This window comes from Barbatula barbatula (assembly GCF_947034865.1).
Source record: "Barbatula barbatula genome assembly, chromosome: 25".
NCBI classification, from domain to species: Eukaryota; Metazoa; Chordata; class Actinopteri; order Cypriniformes; family Nemacheilidae; genus Barbatula; species Barbatula barbatula.
Genome location: NC_136788.1, coordinates 4,032,011 through 4,052,787, shown reverse-complemented (window position 1 = coordinate 4,052,787; position 20,777 = coordinate 4,032,011). Strand labels below are relative to the sequence as shown.

Genomic DNA, 20,777 nt, shown 5'->3' with positions numbered 1-20,777 from the left:
AGTTTTAATAGTTGTGTAAAGGTTCATGTGTGAGTAAATGTGAAATGCAGGTGTTGTGTTGTGAACATGATCTCTGGAGACAGAGCCGATCTATTCTGAGAACATCTGAGTCTCTTCATCCTGTCAATGCAAATGTGATTTTCAGCTCAACACTCTCAGTGTCAATGTTTGATTGGTTCAATCATCTGAACTGAAACACTCAAGTTTTACTTCTTTATTGTTGCTGGTTTTATTATGTCATCAAAGTTCACACATGAATATTATGTATAAAATGACACTGTGTGCTGTTCATGCACTTCTCAGCCGATATTGATACTGTAAACCAAATAGACCATATATGTATTGCTATGTTATACAGTTGTGCGTGTAACATTTATGATTGACATAAACCATGAATGGACTGTTGTGAACTCTGAACACTCTGGACAAATGTGGTGATGATGAACAGCGGCTGTTGGTGCATCTGATCATAATGTTTATCTCATAAAGATCATTAGATATGTCGTCTAAAACCTGGATTACAAGAACACACACACAGAGAAAAACATTGAATATAGAGGTGACTGTATGTGTTGATGATAATATGGTCATTATTATTTAGGGGAATTTGACGCAAATAAAACAAACTATCACCATGTCAAAATAATCTGATTCTTCAGCAGTCAGTATGGATGTTAAAGTCATTTCTGATAATCTTCATAACTATATATATATCAGTAAAGTGTTATTAGAGATCAGTGTTGTGTGTGTTTGTGTTGTATGAGCAGCTGCAGTATGTGTGAGGTGTATCAGTGCAGTCACTGTTCAGTCTGACTGACGGAGGTTTTTGTACGACTCTTTATCACTGTGTCAACACTCGAGTGCTACCTGGATAGTGAAAACTCTGACAGTAATAATCTCCTGCATCTTCAGTCTGAACTCCACTGATGCTCAGAGTGAAATCTGTGTTTGATCCACTGCCACTGAATCTAGATGATACTCCAGAATAGAGGCTTTTGATGTCATATATGAGGAGTTTAGGAGCTTCTCCAGGTTTCTGTAAGTACCAGGCTAATCTATTACCACCATACACTGCACTGCTGACTTTACAGTTTATTTGAACATGTTGTCCTGGTTGAACTGCTGTTATTGATGGAGTCTGAGTAACAGTGTACTGTCCTCTACACTCTGAAAGAAACAACAAACATGAAATATAAGAAACACTGAAACAAATGAAGATTTCACTCTTCAATGAATAAATAATAATGATGAAAATGTTACGACACAAACCTTGAGCAAACACTGTGAGTGTCCAGATGAAGATGATGCTGAACGTCATTGTTGTTCTTGTTGGTTTGTGTGATGATGAAGATTGTGTTGTGTTGTGTTGTCAGTCATGAAGTGTTAAACTCACAGCACTATAAACACTCTTAGAGCACTGAAGCACGTGATCACAATGCAAAGAAGTGGGCAGGATTCTTCTGCTACAGTCTAGTGCACTATAACTATTGAATGGACAAAGACACTAAACAACAACAATAATAATAAAACAATAATAATAATAACTGTAATCCTTCCGAGATCTCCTGAACTGTTGTTTGTGTTGTCTGATGTTATTGCTGTATATTCTGTTTTAGTTTGTATTCAGTCTGGTGTAATGAAGGTCTTTGTACAATAGCTTCAGTAGATTATATTTGATTATTGTTCAGCATATACTTTTATTTCGCTCAACAAAATAATGCTATGTATATCTTTCTCAGCGTTGTGCATTGATGCTGTGCGCTGCTCATTTGCTGCAAAAATCCTTCATTTGCTGTTTCACGAATTCGCCCTCGCAGATAAACAGCTCCTTGTAAGGATAGATTGGTAATGCATGGCCATGAAGGTTATGCATATTTGGCGTGTTGTGCAGGGAGTGGGCTCCGAGCCCGCCGGATCTATCTGAACCCGGAGCACTCTACCCTGGTCAGGGCAAGTGCGCTGGGCTCGGAACCGGCTCGAGCCCAGAACACCCCCAAGGGTCCTGCGGGACTAAGAGAAAAATGAGAGGAGCTCGGGTGGAGGAGGGTTGCTTATCTGGCAAGATGCATCAGGTAAGTGTCATGATTCTGCCTTCTCTTGTCTTGGTTTTCTGGTCTAGAGGCAGAATCATGACGGACCCACGTGTTTTATGTGGAGAGAAACATATTATTGTCAATCAGGACATAATATGCGTTCTCTCCTGTCTCGTCATTTGGCCCCGCCCCTCTCGTTTCTAGTATAGCTTTCCTCCTGTGTCTCATTACCCACACCTGCCCATCGTTATATCCTTTGTTCGTCTCCCTATTTAAATCCCTTGTATTCTCTGTCCTGTGCTCGTTTGTTGTCATACTTTGTGGTAACTGTATGCTCTGTTGTCCCTACGCTGTGTCCCAGCGTTAGCGGCCTGTTGGTTACCCGCTGTGAGTTTCTCGTCCAGTTGTCACTGTCTTTGTTGTCCCCTGTATTTTACCCCCTCGTGGGTTTTTGTTTACTTTATTATTTATTAAAATCTGTTACCCCGTATTGCTGCCTGCGCTTGGGTTCTTCACTACCTGTTCCGTGACAGTAAGATTGTTTGTCTATTTAGGATAGAGACAACAAAGCAGCTCTAATAATACCTTTCAGAAGACTTGAAAAAATATTTTTCAAAGTGTCAGGGGTATTCTGCTCCTGTCGAAAAGGAATGTGCTGTAATGACACCCATTGTAAAAGACCCAGATGCGTTCCTTTTTCCCATCAGGAGAAAGGGATATTTGCCAACACCATGCAACTTGTGTGTCTGCAGTTAAATGAAAAAGACACACCAGTAAACAGCTGAATACATACCATTAATATGGCATAGTCTTTAAGCGCTACTACATGGACTTTCAGATTAAAAATATAAAAAAATTGTGTGATATGTTCTGTTTTAAAGTCTGTCCTGGTATCCAAGCTTAATAATCAGATTCAAAAATGGGTAAATCATCCGTATGTTGATAGCACCAGATAGTGTAACAATGTGGCTCTGTGGCACTAGTGAGTCTTGGGCTGGACTTAATCGCACCATCAATGGAAACCAGGGTAGAAATATGTAATCTGGTCATACACTTCAGTAGAAGGAATCATACATACACTAACCATATATTTGATCATCCTTAAACAAGTATTTAGTATTAAAACTACAGTTTTGACTTTGGTAATTTATTTAACAGATGCTAACTTAACAGAATGTGAGCTGAATTTATTAGTTTGCATGAATTACATCATGTCTTCATCTTGGACACCCATTTCGCATTAACTTTACTTTTGTCCTCTTTCATGGCCTGTTTCCGTCCACAGTGCTTGCATGTCTTACCCTGCCATCCTGTAAAATGATAAAAACTCATTTCTACAAAATGTACAATACAGTTTGTCAACAAATATAACTTCTGAATGTCACAATCAGCTATTTTGATGTTGTTTTAAACAATTAGACACAACAAATAGTATTCTGGTATTGTATGTGAATATGTCAAAAGTCCTAGCACCACTCAAAGATACTTACAGTTATCCCATCATAGATTACATTATTTTGACATCTATGACGGAATAATAGCCTATATATGAACAACACAGCCTTCATGCTTAAAGTTAACACATAACTAAGCACAATTCAAATTAATGTTATAAAATGTACGTTTGTCATTTTACAAATATCCAGCCGCATATTTATATAATGTAAAACAGTAACGTTACTAACTCGTAAGAGTAATTACACCTTCACATTCATTTGCAGTACAAACCATTTGTCATGATTCCGCTATCATGTCATGTTTATTCTTGGTCTTGCAGCGGAGTCATGGCATAGCCTTAGGTTTTGTGTGAGAAAGACATGGCTTTGTTTTGATTCTGACTTGCCATGTGCTTTCTCGTGTCTCGTCTGTGTTTCCTACCCTTTTGTCTCGTTAACCTTCCATGAGTGTTTCATTACCCACACCTGCCCATTGTTATCTCCTTTGTTAGTTTTCCTATAAGATGCCCTCATGTCTATTGTCTTGGGCTCGTTCGTTGTACATGCTCCCTGCCATGCTCCCTGCCATGCTCCCTGCCATGCTCCCTGCCATGCTCCCTGCCATGCTCCCTGCCATGCTCCCTGCCATGCTCCCTGCCATGCTCCCTGCCATGCTCCCTGCCATGCTCCCTGCCATGCTCCCTGCCATGCTCCCTGCCATGCTCCCTGCCATGCTCCCTGCCATGCTCCCTGCCATGCTCCCTGCCATGCTCCCTGCCATGCTCCCTGCCATGCTCCCTGCCATGCTCCCTGCCATGCTCCCTGCCATGCTCCCTGCCATGCTCCCTGCCATGCTCCCTGCCATGCTCCCTGCCATGCTCCCTGCCATGCTCCCTGCCATGCTCCCTGCCATGCTCCCTGCCATGCTCCCTGCCATGCTCCCTGCCATGCACCCTGTTAGTATAGTTCTTAGTTGTTATTCCTAGTTGTTTCTTATTGCCCCCCTTGTGGGAAGTCTTTGTTTTCAGTTTTGGATTTTAGTGTTGTCAGTGTTTTGGTTGTTTTGGTTTTTGTGTTATTATTAGTCACATTATAAGTCTTGTGTTAACCCCTTCATCCCCGTGTCTGCCTGCACTTGGGTTCTTCCACTACGTCCATCCTCCACGTTCACGACAGAACGAACGAGCCATTACTGAACCAAGCAGGCAAGATGGAGGCAAGGCGAGCGACCCAGGCTCATCGCATCTTCTGTTTACGCCAGGGTCACTCCGACGTTTTGGAGTTTGCGGACCGCTTTTTTGAGGTGGCAGGGGAGATGGTCCACAGTGAGCAGGAACAGATGGTCCTGTTCAATGGCGGCCTCAACCAACCACTAGCGCGGTGGGAGATTAAGATGCTGAGACCGCTGGGCTTCACTGACCTGATAAGGTATGCCATGAATCGGCCGGAGCCCAGTTTCCCAGTCCAGCCCAGTTTTTCCCCCCCGCTGGCCGCCATCCCCGAGGGCCGTACCTTGCATATCGGGGTTGTGGGCCTCTCCTCACCCTCTGCAACCTCCACCTCGTCCACCGCACCACCACCTACAGTCTCCCCACCCGCAGTCAGCCTTGGTGGCAAGCGGGGAAGACGGGAGTCCTGGGGGTCCTCGTCCGAGGCCTCCAATCCCGAGCCGCCTGTTCCCTTCTCGTCGTTCCTTCAGCCGGCCACCAGGCGGGTGGCTCGGCTGAAGAAGAAGAGGCAACGGAGGGTGGTCTTAAGTCAAGTGCACAACATGCTTAAACCTTTGACTGTGTGTTTTATATTTGACATAAACTCATGGTTCATTTATAAAGTAATAATAGTTAGCGCCTCTTATTACGATTGGTCCAGGATATAAACAAACACATGGTTCATTTATCAAGTGGGTATTTCGGGTCTCTGATTATGATTGGTCCAGGCTACAAGACCCGCTGCTTTCCACTATGTCAGAGTGTTGCCTGGCAAAAGTTACACGCCCAACAAGATTGTGAATCTCGAATAAGAAATATCACTAAACGCTGATATATTTACCACTGTGCTGCTCTAATAAAGGAGTTATGTGATACGATACACAAAATAAATCGTTGGCCGTTTGAGGTTATGAATGAGTTTGTGGGTTCGTAAATATATCTACATCTTTTAACTTGTACAAGCGTAAACACTCTTACGTTTAAGAAAGAACTTATTCGGCGATAGTGTTAGCATCCCTATCCATCCATGCGTAAAAATGATTACGTTTCCTATATATAGACTTTACGTACAGATACATACACATTCTTATGAGATCACATTTTGCCAAAAAAGTATTTAAGAGAATCACTAATAAAACACTATTATCTTTCTGGTTTTCTATAGATTCAAAAATGTGCATATATAGAAATAAATGTCTCACTCCTCATCATTTTGTCATATTGTATTTAAATTGGTATTAAACAATAAAATCAAAAAGCAGCATAAAAAATAATAGAAACAAATACTTTCGGCTCTTAACAGGATCCTTAGTGTTTCCCTCGTACGTTTCTCCAAACCATTACAAATTGTAATGTGGTTAATGTCTTTTGATGTTAAGTTTAATGTTCATTAAAGAGTTTATTAAAAAACTATTTCCGGTACGGAACGAATTGTGTCAAAAAGCTTTTTTTAAACTGACGTAAATAGCTTAGACCGGAAGTTGCATCAGTTTCGAACATGCGCAGTAGAAACCATGTTTCCTGGACGGATCGGGTAGCGACAAGGCAGCGAACACAGCCTCAGTAGCATCCTGACCCTCAGCAAAGCATGCTGGGAAGAGAGGGGTGTATGTTTGTAGAGTCAAATACTAGGTTCATGTATGAGTAAATGTGAAATGCAGGTGTTGTGTTGTGAGCATGATCTCTGGAGACAGAGCCGATCTATTCTGAGAACATCAGAGTCTCTTCATCCTGTCAATGCAAATGTGATTTTCAGCTCAACACTCTCAGTGTCAATGTTTGATTGGTTTGATTTGAAAGTTCACACATGAATATTATGTATAAAATGACACTGTGTGCTGTACATGCACTTCTCAGCCGATATTGATAATGTAAACCAAATAGACCAAATATTTATTCTTATGTTATAAAGTTGTGGGTGTAACATTTATGATTGACATAAACCATGAATTGACTGTTGTGAACTCTGAACTCTCTGGACAAATGTGGTGATGATGAACAGCGGCTGTTGGTGCATCTGATCATAATGTTTATATCATAAAGATCATTAGATATGTCGTCTAAAACCTGGATTACAAGAAAACACACACACAGAGAAAAACATTGAATATAGAGGTGACTGTATGTGTTGATGATAATATGTTCATTATTATTAAGGGTAATTTGACGCAAATAAAACAAACTATCACCATGTCAAAATAATCTGATCCTTCAGCAGTCAGTATGGATGTTAAAGTCATTTTTGATTTATCTTCATAACTATATATATCAGTACTGTGTTATTAGAGATCAGTGTTGTGTGTGTTTGTGTTGTATGAGCAGCTGCAGTATGTGTGAGGTGTATCAGTGCAGTCACTGTTCAGTCTGACTGACGGAGGTTTTTGTACGACACTTTATCACTGTGTCAACACTCGAGTGCTACCTGGATAGTGATAACTCTGACAGTAATAATCTCCTGCATCTTCAGTCTGAACTCCACTGATGCTCAGAGTGAAATCTTTTCCAGTACTTGCTGTTCCACTGCCACTGAATCTAGATGATACTCCAGAATAGAGGCTTTTGATGTCATATATGAGGAGTTTAGGAGCTTCTCCAGGTTTCTGATGATACCAGGCTAAGTCATCGCTATATATTCCTACATCTATATGACACTCTATTGTAGCTGTTTGTCCCTGTTGAACACTTTTCACTCTCGGTTGAGTCAGAGTAATTCCTCTAGATTCTGAAAACACAAAATATAAACAATTTGTGTATTAAACTGTATTAACATCATATACTAAAACAAGCACAGAAATAAAAACAAGTCAGATTAAGTCTTCATGTCTCACCTGTAATAAACACTGTGAGTGTCCAGATGAAGATGATGCTGAACGTCATTGTTGTTCTTGTTGGTTTGTGTGATGATAAAGATTGTGTTGTGTTGTCAGTCATGAAGTGTTAAACTCACAGCACTATAAACACTCTCAGACACTGAAGCATGTGATCACAATGCAAACTCAATCTCTACATTTACATCATTTACATCAACACACACAAACACTGTTTTATCATTTAAATTTCATTTCTTGAAGTTGGTTGTATTTTGTTTTCTTAGATTCTGTGTAGTGATATTGAACAAGTGTGTTATGATTTGTAATGGTGAATAGTTATTCATTATTTTGTGTATAATGTTTGTGTAAAATAATAAAAACAGAATATGGAGATACACAGGACAGCAGCTTTATGAAACACTGACAAGTTGCTTTGTAATTCTTTGGATGTTTTAATCTTTGAATATTAATAAATTGTTCACACTTTCAGGTTTGAGAATATGAGTAAATTTTAAGGGTTAAAGATCAGTGAAACTTGGAAATGAGTTTGTATAATAGTTGTTATAATTGTTTACCCAAAAATGTATAAATAAACAAAGTGAAATGAAATGTAATGTGTATGATGTGTGAATGTGTGATAAAGTGTAAAGATGTGTTTGTGATGTGTTTATAGTTACTGAAGCGTTCAGAGGTTTTTGTACAGTCGCTCTATTAGTTTGTATCACTGTGGTGGACTTTCGGCAGCGGCACCAGACTGGATGTTGGCAGTAAGTAAAAACATTCTATAATAATATTAATAAACAGATTTTTGCATTTAAATATAAAGATCAACTATTGAATATAAAATGAAATGACCGTTTTTATATATTCATGTGTTTAATAAAAAACTTTGTGTACTAGTAAACGTTCAACATTTGAAAGATAAACGCTTGATATAAAAGGACTGTTGACCCAAAATTGAAACTTCTCTGATCATTTACTCTCAGATTGTTCCAAACCTGTAGAAATGTATTTGTTCTGCTAAACACAAATGAATGTATTCGGAAGAATGTCAGTAACCAAACCGATTTCATCCCTATTGACTCCAATAGTAATTATTTTTTCTACTATAGCATTATTGGGGGATGAGACTTGTTTGGATACGAACATTCTGTTATTATTTATATTGACCAAAAAATTATTAATACCAAAAAATTTGTTTATTCTGCAATAAAGTGTATAAAACTTGCACTGGGTGTTTATATATTATATTTGATACATAGTAAGTTATACATTTGATAACCAATTATTTGTAGTTATGATTTTTTTAGGTATGTTATGTTTAGTATATGTGATTTAACATCAGATTCAATTTGATTGTAATAGTGGTTAAATTAATGGTCAATTCTGTATAAACATTCAGATCAACATGAACGAAAGATCAAATTTACAGAAGACTTTATCGTGAACTTATTTATCATTCTGATCCTTTATGTTTATCATGTAGAGAGTGAAGTTGTTTGTGACTTTGTGACTATTGTGTGTTTGTCAGGCTTCACTCGTCCTACAGTGAGCGTCCTGCCGCCCTCCAGTGAAGAGATTTCCACAAAGAAAACAGCAACACTGATGTGTTTGCTCAACAAGGGTTTCCCCTCAGACTGGAGTGTGATGTGGAAGGTGGACGGGAGCAGCAGATCTCAGGACAGCAGTGTTGGGCTCCTGGAGAAGAACGGTCTGTACAGCTGGAGCAGCAGTCTGACTCTCTCTGAGCAGGAGTGGAGCTCAGGGGTCTCAGTGAGCTGTGAGGCCAAACACAAAGATAACAGTCAAACAGTCACTAGAGAACTCAAGAGACAAGATCAGTGTTCATACTAGACTCTCTCTCTCTCTCTCTCTCTCTCTCTCTCTCTCTCTGACTCTCTGAGTCTCTCTCTCTCTGAGTCTCTCTCTGAGTCTCTCTCTCTCTCTCTCTCTCTCTCTCTCTCTCTCTCTGACTCTCTGAGTCTCTCTCTCTCTGAGTCTCTCTCTGAGTCTCTCTCTCTCTCTCTCTCTCTCTCTCTCTCTCTCTCTCTCTCTCTCCTGTTCTCATCTGAGTCTCTCTCTCTCTCTCTCTCTCTCTCTCTCTCTCTCTCTCTCTCTCTCTCTCTCTCTCCTGTTCTCATCTGAGTCTCTCTCTCTCTCTCTCTCTCTCTCTCTCTCTCTCTCCTGTTCTCATCTGAGTCTCTCTCTCTCTCTCTCTCTCTCTCTCTCTCTCTCTCTCTCTCTCTCTCTCTCTCTCTCTCTCTCTGACTTCTGTTCTCATCTGAGTCTCACTCGTGTCTCACATGTGTTTCTACATTCATTGTCTCTCTATCATCTGACATCTGCTCTGCTTTTCACAAACAGCATCTCACACCAGTGCATGTGTGCTTTATTCATTCACTGCTGATTGTGTTTTCTTCAAATTCAACAAATAAAATCATAATGAATCTTTGACTTTGACTCATTTTGTGTTTTTAATACAATAAATAAACATCACTCAGTGAACCATGAAAACACAGAAGAGTGTTCTGGGTTCAGAAGGAACCGGCGAGCTCGGTGCCGCTCCCCGGACAGCACGCCAAACACACAAACCTTTCATACTTCTGCTAACCTTTATTATCTGCATCGGTGAACTCGTGAAATACTTTTACTGTAACAGTCGTTCATTCAGCAGCAAACAATACAAGGTACAGGTTTCAAATCACCTTCAGTGCTGAATGAATGTAAAACTGTAAACACAGCAAACACAATGAATGTTACACTTCAGCCAAAACAAACTGACAAAGCCCATAAAATACAGAATATAGGCTACAACATGAACAACATGGATCACAGAACACGAGTTGTTTACATATGAAAGCAGAAAATATTTAATAGTTTATTTTACAGTCTGTACAACAATACTGTGGGTGCATTGTGAAAAAAAGGGAAAAACTGTTAATGGAGATCTGGAATCCACTAAATATTCATTAACATCAAGCCGTTCTACAACATTTAGCCATAAAGTTTCATCAAAATCTCAGGGAATGTCCTTATTGTTCAGGCTCCGTGGGAAAAACCTTCTGGCATGAAGAATCCAGGCTTGGTATTGCTCTGCGGTTATATCACTGCAAGCTTCATCCATGTCTTGAAGAAGGGAGACATGATCATGTTGATGGTGATCATACAACTGTAACTTACAAATGATCAGATAACAATCAGACAGTTAAAAATCTATGGACATAATAAATGATTCATTGATTCAACATTAAGATCAGTTGAATAAAATTATATTAAAGAGAATAACAAGAGATGCAAATCAAAAGTTTGATATTTATAACATCATGTAAGTCTGTTACTGTTTGTAAACATGCAGAAAAGTGTATTTTTTATCATCTGTTGTGTAGTGTTTTGTAAATGTACCACTTGCTTGTACAAATTTCACCAAACCAATAAAAAAATTAACATTTATAAAAAGTAAATAAATAAACAACTGCTGAAATGTTTTAAAAAACAATGTAAAACAAAATACAATTGTTATTTAAAGGAACTCTCCTCCCTCAGCAGCTGCAGTATGTGTGAGGTGTATCAGTGCAGTCACTGTTCAGTCTGACTGACGGAGGTTTTTGTACGACTCTTTATCACTGTGTCAACACTGGACCACTGTTAACACTCTGACAGTAATAATCTCCTGCATCTTCAGTCTGAACTCCACTGATGCTCAGAGTGAAATCTGTGTTTGATCCACTGCCACTGAATCTAGATGATACTCCAGACTGGAGGGTTGATGTATAATATATGAGGAGTTTAGGAGCTTCTCCAGGTTTCTGTAAGTACCAGTGTAAGTTATTAACATGCACTGCACTGCTGACTTTACAGTTTATTTGAACATGTTGTCCTGGTTGAACTGCTGTTATTGATGGAGTCTGAGTAACAGTGTACTGTCCTCTACACTCTGAAAGAAACAACAAACACGAAATATAAGAAACACTGAAACAAATGAAGATTTCACTCTTCAATGAATGAATAATAATGATGAAAATGTTACAACACAAACCTTGAGCAAACACTGTGAGTGTCCAGATGAAGATGATGCTGAACGTCATTGTTGTTCTTGTTGGTTTGTGTGATGATGAAGATTGTGTTGTGTTGTCAGTCATGAAGTGTTAAACTCACAGCACTATAAACACTCTCAGACACTGAAGCACGTGATCACAATGCAAAGAAGTGGGCAGGATTCTTCTGCTACAGTCTAGTGCACTATAACTATTGAATGGACAAAGACACTAAACAACAACAGCAACAATAACAATAATAATAATAACTGTAATCCTTCAGAGATCTCCTGAACTGTTGTTTGTGTTGTCTGATGTTATTGCTGTTTATTCAGTTTGTATTCAGTCTGGTGTAATGAAGGTTTTTGTATAATAGCTTCAGTAGATTATATTTGATTATTGTTCAGCTCTTTTATTTCGCTCAACAAAATAATGCTATTTATATCTTTCTCAGCGTTGTGCATTGCTGCTGCACGCTGCTCATTTGCTGCAAAAATCCTCCATTTGCTGTGAATTCGCCCTCGCAGATAAACAGCTCCTTGTAAGGATAGATTGGTAATGCATGGCCATGAAGTTTATGCGTATCTGGCGTGTTGTGCAGGGAGTGGGCCGAGCCCGCCGGATCTATCTGAACCTGGAGCACTCTACCCTTGTCAGGGCAAGTGCGCTGGGCTCAGAACCGGCTCGAGCTCAGAACACACCCACCCGAGGGTCCTGCGGGACTAAGAGAAAAATGAGAGGAGCTGGGGTGGAGGAGGGATGCTTATCTGGCGAGATGCATCAGGTACCAAGGCCGTGCCCCCCCAGCTGTCATTGATTCCCCTCCTACAGGCCATGGCGTGGCCCCAAAAAAAAATCCCTATTAGTTATTATTTTAATATTAAATGTTCAAACTGTAACTTAAATAAAATAAATGCCACGTTACTAGGCTTTGTCGTGGTGAATGCTTATTGGTCGCTGTGAAAACTTGTTACATTTGATTTGCAGAGCAAGCGGAAAATCCATTTCAAGTTGAAGAACAGTTTTTCAAGTTGGAGCACAGACGCACAATAATACACGAGAGAAAGGCCAGGTTAGTGCAGCTTGCATTCGAGAAAGACTTGACACGCAAATGCACAAGCGAATGGAAGGACACAGTACTTAGATGGTTCAGTAGCAACACTCGTCGCCTGCAACTCTTCTGAGGGTAACTCGTCTGTTCAATTCACTTATTGAAGCCAGCCCTGGGTTTCATAAGGCCTACTAAACAGGTGAATTGTTGATGAATGTTTGCAAATCAAAAACTAAAAAATCAGTTAAACCTTATATCTGTGTGAGTAGCTCATTATTGTTGTGACATCCTTATTCTCTACAGGCGAATTTTAGTCTTCTGATTCAACTGGTCCACACGCAGACATTTGTGTGATGATGTCCAACTCGTTTTATGAAGAAAAAAAGCCTTAAGTTTTCAGAAACATCTATACGAAAAAACTTTGTCTGATGGGAAAATTCTTTTTAACTGATTCAGTGTTTTATTTTTGTCGTCGTAATTTGTTAATTATTTAAGTATAAAAAATATATAGCTATTTATTGTATGCCTATTTTATGTTTATTATTTAGCCTATATTATATTTATATTATTATTTTCTGTCCTGTTCTTGTCAGCATTTGGGACTGCTGTTTCCTTAGTTCTGCCACTAGAGGTCATGTCACTCACCTGTTGTCTCTCGTTTGTGTAATCATCTTCACCTGCACCTTGTTTCCCCCTGTGTATTTAAGTTCTGTCTTTGTTATACTTTGTTACTTGGTCTTTGTATGAGATGTCTGCCTGGTGCCCTGAGTCTAAGAATTGTTTAAGTGATTTAGAGAAGTTCTTTGCATCTGTCTCTAGTTTTTTTTCTTCCCTCGTGGAGGTTTTGATTTCCTTTTAATACCTCATTTGGAGAAGAACCTTTGTTGGATTTGTCATCTTTTATTTATTAAACCTTCTTACTTGAGACCTCAGTTCCTGTGTTTCTATTGGATCCTACGCCTGTTTGCTGGTGGCTCAGTGGTATTACCGCCTAGAGATCACACCAGAGACCCGAGTTCTAGGCCGGGTTCTGACAGTTCTGTCCTGTATCTGTTCCCGATAACGATGTAGCCTATCTTAGCTCTTAAAAGTGCTCTCTACGTGCAAGGTTCTGAACGTTAGCCGCAATTCCTCGTGCGTTTCTTCAAATGTACATTTTCCCCAAAAATGTAGGCTACTGAACTCGTAGAATGCAAGAATAGGTGCTACTTGAGTCGCTTTCCATTCGCAAAGTGCTGAACTAGGCTATACTAACCTTATATGGAATCGTATTCTGAAAGTTTAACCTAACAATCGTCATCTGTTGTGTATTAGGAATCAAGACACGAAAAAAAATATATATATAATGACATTCTATATAGATACATCATTGGAGCTAACATTCTAGGGTAGAATGTCATTCTATATAGATCATTGGAGCTAACTGACTCTTGCCGTAGCCGGTCGGCAAAACAGCAAATTCAGCGCGGTTTTCTGTTCCTCTTTTAGATAAAAACCCAAGTCTAAATCGTTCATTGTCATTCTATATAGATCTTTCAGATTTAGGTCTGGATTTCCATGGTACTATGATGCTGCCAATGCGTCAAAAAATATTTATCAAACGACAGTGCCCCCTGCCGATGATCCAATGCCCCTCCAGTAGATCTGCTCTGACGCCGACTCTACTTACAGTTATCCCATTATAGATTATATTATTTTGACATCTATGAGGGAATAATATCTATGAACAACACAGCCTTCATGCCTAAAGTAAGCACATAACTAAGCACAAAACATATTAATGTTATAAATAGTTACGTTTGTCATTTTACAAATATCCAGCCGCTTATGAGTGATTACACCTTCACATTCATTTGCAGTACAAACCATTAGATTGATTTTAAAAGATTAACTTAAATTACAGATAAGACAAACGTTATATACTGAAGGTTAATGTTAAAAACGTTAACAGGCAACATACATATGCTTAAGATATAGTTAAAATAGGTTAGTATGTACACAGCAATATCACTTACCTTGACAAGATTGCCCGTGAGATCTTTGGTGAAAAAAGGTTTTATGGAAGGTGAAAAAAGAAAGCCAGCGAATTAACGTTAATGTTAAGTTAAAAACATTTGCCAAAACTAGTGGTGTAACTCCTAAAACAGAATGTTTTTTGCATGATACGTTGAATTATTTAATCGTTTTATAATTTACGACTTTATAATTGTATTACTTAACAAAAAAGTCTTGGTGTGATGAGCGTTTTCATTGGTACTGAAGCCAACTTGTTCTACGAGTGTTTCCATTGGTTCTGACAGCTATCAATCACAAAAGTTTATTTGCTTCTTTGTGAACCAAGACACAACATGCTTAAACCTTTGACTGTGTGTTTTATATTTGACATAAACTCATGGTTCATTTATAAAGTAATAATAGTTAGGGCCTCTTATTACGATTGGTCCAGGATATAAACAAACACAAGGTTCATTTATCAAGCGGATATTTCGGGTCTCTGATTATGATGGTCCAGCAAAATTTACATTCCCAACAAGATTGTGATTCGCGAAGAAGAAATATCACTTCACTCTGATATATTTACCGCTGTGCTGCTCTAATAAAGGAGTTATGTGATACGATACACGAAATAAATCGTTGGCCGTTTGAGGTTATGAATGAGTTTGTGGGTTCGTAAATATATCTACATCTTTTAACTTGTACAAGCGTAAACACTCTTACGTTTAAGAATGAACTTATTCAACTTATACAAATACTTTCGGCTCTTAACAGGATTCTTAGTGTTTCCCTCGTACTTTTCTCCAAACCATTACAAATTGTAATGTGTTTAATTTCTTTTGATGATAAGTTTAATGTTCAATAAAGAGTTTATTGAAAAACGATTTCCGGTACGGAACGAATAGTGTCAAACAGCTTTTTTTTAAATAGCTTAGACCGGAAGTGGTATCAGTTTCGTACATGCGCAGTAGAAATCATGTTTCCGGGACGGAACGGGTAGCGACAAGGACGGCCAACACAGCCGCAGCAGCATCCTGACCCTCAGCAAAGCATGCTGGGAAGAGAGAGGGGTGTATGTTTGTAGAGTCAAATACTAGGTTCATGTATGAGTAAATGTGAAATGCAGGTGTTGTGTTGTGAGCATGATCTCTGGAGACAGAGCCGATCTATTCTGAGAACATCAGAGTCTCTTCATCCTGTCAATGCAAATGTGATTTTCAGCTCAACACTCTCAGTGTCAATGTTTGATTGGTTCAATCATCTGAACTGAAACACTCAAGTTTCACTTCTTTATTGTTGCTGGTTTTATTATGTCATCAAAGTTCACACATGAATATTATGTATAAAATGACACTGTGTGCTGTTCATGCACTTCTCAGCCGATATTGATACTGTAAACCAAATAGACCAAATATTTATTGTTAAGTTATAAAGTTGTGCGTGTAACATTTATGATTGACATAAACCATGAATTGACTGTTGTGAACTCTGAACTCTCTGGACAAATGTGGTGATGATGAACAGCGGCTGTTGGTTCATCTGATCATAATGTTTATCTCATAAAGATCATTAGATATGTCGTCTAAAACCTGGATTACAAGAACACACAAACAGAGAAAAACATTGAATATAGAGGTGACTGTATGTGTTGATGATAATATGTTCATTATTATTTAGGGGAATTTGACACAAATAAAACAAACTATCACCATGTCAAAATAATCTGATCCTTCAGCAGTCAGTATGGATGTTAAAGTCATTTCTGATAATCTTCATAACTATATATATCAGTACTGTGTTATTAGAGATCAGTGTTGTGTGTGTTTGTGTTGTATGAGCAGCTGCAGTATGTGTGAGGTGTATCAGTGCAGTCACTGTTCAGTCTGACTGACGGAGGTTTTTGTACGACTCTTTATCACTGTGTCAACACATATTTACTGTTGATGTAGTGATCACTCAGACAGTAATAATCTCCTGCATCTTCAGTCTGAACTCCACTGATGCTCAGAGTGAAATCTTTTCCAGTACTTGCTGTTCCACTGCCACTGAATCTAGATGATACTCCAGAATAGAGGCTATTGATGTAATATATGAGGAGTTTAGGAGCTTCTCCAGGTTTCTGCTGATACCAGTGTAAGTAGCTGCTATATATTCCTACAAACTTTATGACACTCTATTGTAGCTGTTTGTCCCTGTTGAACACTTTTCACTCTCGGTTGAGTCAGAGTAATTCCTCTGGATTCTGAAAACACAAAATATAAACAATTTGTGTATTAAACTGTATTAACATCATATACTAAAACAAGCACAGAAATAAAAACAAGTCAGATTAAGTCTTCATGTCTCACCTGTAATAAACACTGTGAGTGTCCAGATGAAGATGATGCTGAACGTCATTGTTGTTCTTGTTGGTTTGTGTGATGATGAAGATTGTGTTGTGTTGTGTTGTCAGTCATGAAGTGTTAAACTCACAGCACTATAAACACTCTCAGACACTGAAGCACGTGATCACAATGCAAAGAAGTGGGCAGGATTCTTCTGCTACAGTCTAGTGCACTATAACTATTGAATGGACAAAGACACTAAACAACAACAATAATAATAAAATAATAATAGTAATAATAACTGTAATCCTTCAGAGATCTCCTGAACTGTTGTTTGTGTTGTCTGATGTTATTGCTGTATATTCTGTTTTAGTTTGTATTCAGTCTGGTGTAATGAAGGTCTTTGTACAATAGCTTCAGTAGATTATATTTGATTATTGTTCAGCATATACTTTTATTTCGCTCAACAAAATAATGCTATTTATATCTTTCTCAGCGTTGTACATTGATGCTGTGCGCTGCTCATTTGCTGCAAAAATCCTTTATTTGCTGTTTCACGAATTCGCACTCGCAGATAAACAGCTCCTTGTAAGGATAGATTGGTAATGTATGGCCATGAAGGTTATGCGTATTTGGCGTGTTGTGCAGGGAGTGGGCTCCGAGCCCGCCGGATCTATCTGAACCCGGAGCACTCTACCCTGGTCAGGGCAAGTGCGCCGGGCTCGGAACCGGCTCGAGCCCAGAACACCCCCGAGGGTCCTGCGGGACTAAGAGAAAACTGAGAGGAGCTGGGGTGGAGGAGGGTTGCTTATCTGGCGAGATGCATCAGGTAAGATTGTTTGTCTATTTATGATAGAGACAACAAAGCAGCTGTAATAATACCTTTCAGAAGACTTGAAAAAATATTTTTCAAAGTGTCAAGGGTTTTCTGCTCCTGTCGAAAAGGAATGTGCTGTAATGACATCAGTAAACAGCTGAATACATACAATTAATATGACATAGCTTTTAAGCGCTACTAAATGGACGTTCAGATTAAAAATATAAAAATGTTGTGTGATATGTTCTGTTTTAAAGTCTGTCCTGGTATCCAAGCTTAATAATCAGATTCAAAAATGGGTAAATCATCCGTATGTTGATAGCACCAGATAGTGTAACAATGTGGCTCTGTGGCACTAGTGAGTCTTGGGCTGGACTTAATCGCACCATCAATGGAAACCAGGGTAGAAATATGTAATCTGGTCATACACCTCAGTAGAAGTTTTCAAAATACACTAACCATATATTTGATCATCCTTAACAAACAAGAATTTAGTATTAACACTACAGTTTTGACTTTGGTAATTTCTTTTACAGATGTTAACTTACCAGAACATGAGCTGAATTTATTAGTTTGCATGAATTAGTCCTGCCTTCATCTTGGACACCCATTTCGCATTAACTTTACTTTTGTCCTCTTTCATGGCCTGTTTCCGTCCACAGTGCTTGCATGTCTTACCCTGCCATCCTGTAAAATTATAAAAACTCATTTCTACAAAATGTACAATACAGTTTGTCAACAAATATAACTTCTGAATGTCACAATCAGCTATTTTGATGTTGTTTTAAACACTTAGACACAACAAATAGTATTCTGGTATTGTATGTGAATATGTCAAAAGTCCTAGCACCACTCAAAGATACTTACAGTTATCCCATCATAGATTACATTATTTTGACATCTATGACGGAATAATAGCCTATATATGAACAACACAGCCTTCATGCTTAAAGTTAACACATAACTAAGCACAAATCAAATTAATGTTATAAATAGTTACGTTTGTCATTTTACAAATATACAGCCGCATATTTATATAATGTAAAACAGTAACGTTACTAACTCGTAAGAGTGATTACACCTTCACATTCATTTGCAGTACAAACCATTAGATTGATTTTAAAAGATTCACTTAAATTACAGATAAGCCAAACGTTATATACTGAAGGTTAATGTTAATAACGGTAATAGGCAACATACGTATGCTTAAGATATAGTTAAAATAGGTTAGTATGTACACAGCAATATCACTTACCTTGACAAGATTGCGCGGGAGATCTTTGGTGAAAAAGGTTTTATGGAAAGTGAAAAAAGAAAGCCAGCGAATGAACGCTAACGTTACATTGAAAACATTTGCCAAAACTAGTGGTGTAACTCATAAAACAGCATGTTTTTGCATGATTTGTTGAATTATTTAATCGTTTTATAATTTACCACTTTATAGTTGTATTACTTAACAAAAATACCTTACTGATATATATTTCAGTGTGACGAACGTTTTCATTGGTACTGAAGCCAACTTGTTCTATGAGCGTTTCCATTGGTTCTGACAGCTTTCAATCACAAAAGTTTATTTGTTTCTTTGTGAACCAGGACACAAAATGCTTAAAACTTTGACTGTGTGTTTTATATTTGACATAAACTCATGGTTCATTTATAAAGTAATAATAGTTAGCGCCTCTTATTACGATTGGTCCAGGATATAAACAAACACAAGGTTCGTTTATCAAGCGGATATTTCGGGTCTCTGATTATGATGGTCCAGCAAAATTTACATTCCCAACAAGATTGTGAATCTCGAATAAGAAATATCACTTCACTCTGATATATTTACCGCTGTGCTGCTCTAATAAAGGAGTTATGTGATACGATACACGAAATAAATCGTTGGCCGTTTGAGGTTATGAATGAGTTTGTGGGTTCTTAAATATATCTACATCTTTTAACTTGTACAAGCGTAAACACTCTTACGTTTAAGAATGAACTTATTCAACTTATACAAATACTTTCGGCTCTTAAAAGGATTCTTAGTGTTTCCCTCGTACTTTTCTCCAAACCATTACAAATTGTAAAGTGTTTAATGTCTTTTGATGTTAAGTTTAATGTTCATTAAAGAGTTTATTGAAAAACGATTTCCGGTACGGAACGAATAGTGTCAAACAGCTTTTTTTTAAATAGCTTAGACTGGAAGTGGCATCGATTCCGTACATGCGCAGTAGAAATCATGTTTCCGGGACGGAACGGGTAGCGACAAGGATGGCGAACACAGCCTCAGCAGCATCCTGACCCTCAGCAAAGCATGCTGGGAAGAGAGAGGGGTGTATGTTTGTAGAGTCAAATACTAGGTTCATATATGAGTAAATGTGAAATGCAGGTGTTGTGTTGTGAGCATGATCTCTGGAGACAGAGCCGATCTATTCTGAGAACATCAGAGTCTCTTCATCCTGTCAATGCAAATGTGATTTTCAGCTCAACACTCTCAGTGTCAATCTTTGATTGGTTTGATTTGAAAGTTCACACATGAATATTATGTATAAAATGACACTGTGTGCTGTTCATGCACTTCTCAGCCGATATTGATACTGTAAACCAAATATTTATTGTTAAGTTATAAAGTTGTGCGTGTAACATTTATGATTGACATAAACCATGAATGGACTGTTGTGAACTCTGAACACTCTGGACAAATGTGGTGATGATGAACAGCGGCTGTTGGTGCATCTGATCATAATGTTTATCTCATAAAGATCATTAGATATGTCGTCTAAAACCTGGATTACAAGAACACACACACAGAGAAAAACATTGAATATAGAGGTGACTGTATGTGTTGATGATAATATGTTCATTATTATTTAGGGGAATTTGACACAAATAAAACAAACTATCACCATGTCAAAATAATCTAATACTTCAGCAGTCAGTATGGATGTTAAAGTCATTTCTGATAATCTTCATAACTATATATATCAGTACTGTGTTATTAGAGATCAGTGTTGTGTGTGTTTGTGTTGTATGAGCAGCTGCAGTATGTGTGAGGTGTATCAGTGCAGTCACTGTTCAGTCTGA

General features: G+C 38.3%; 1 protein-coding gene and 1 long non-coding RNA gene across 2 annotated transcripts; one reads left to right on the top strand and one right to left on the bottom strand.

The window, feature by feature from the left end:
- Positions 1 to 200: 200 nt before the first annotated feature.
- On the bottom strand, positions 201 to 1,385 carry trem2 (triggering receptor expressed on myeloid cells 2). The gene is made up of 3 exons (XM_079449605.1): positions 1,270 to 1,385; positions 868 to 1,167; positions 201 to 513 (listed from the first exon to the last, which is right to left on the bottom strand). Exons 1-3 carry the CDS (start codon positions 1,316 to 1,318, stop codon positions 494 to 496), a joined length of 369 nt encoding a protein of 122 aa, XP_079305731.1. The 5' UTR covers positions 1,319 to 1,385; the 3' UTR covers positions 201 to 493.
- A 6,729-nt stretch (positions 1,386 to 8,114) lies between these two features.
- LOC306890938 lies at positions 8,115 to 9,745 on the top strand. Its single transcript, XR_013786313.1, has 2 exons — positions 8,115 to 8,254; positions 9,019 to 9,745. It is a non-coding gene; the product is annotated as an uncharacterized lncRNA (long non-coding RNA).
- Positions 9,746 to 20,777: the final 11,032 nt, after the last annotated feature.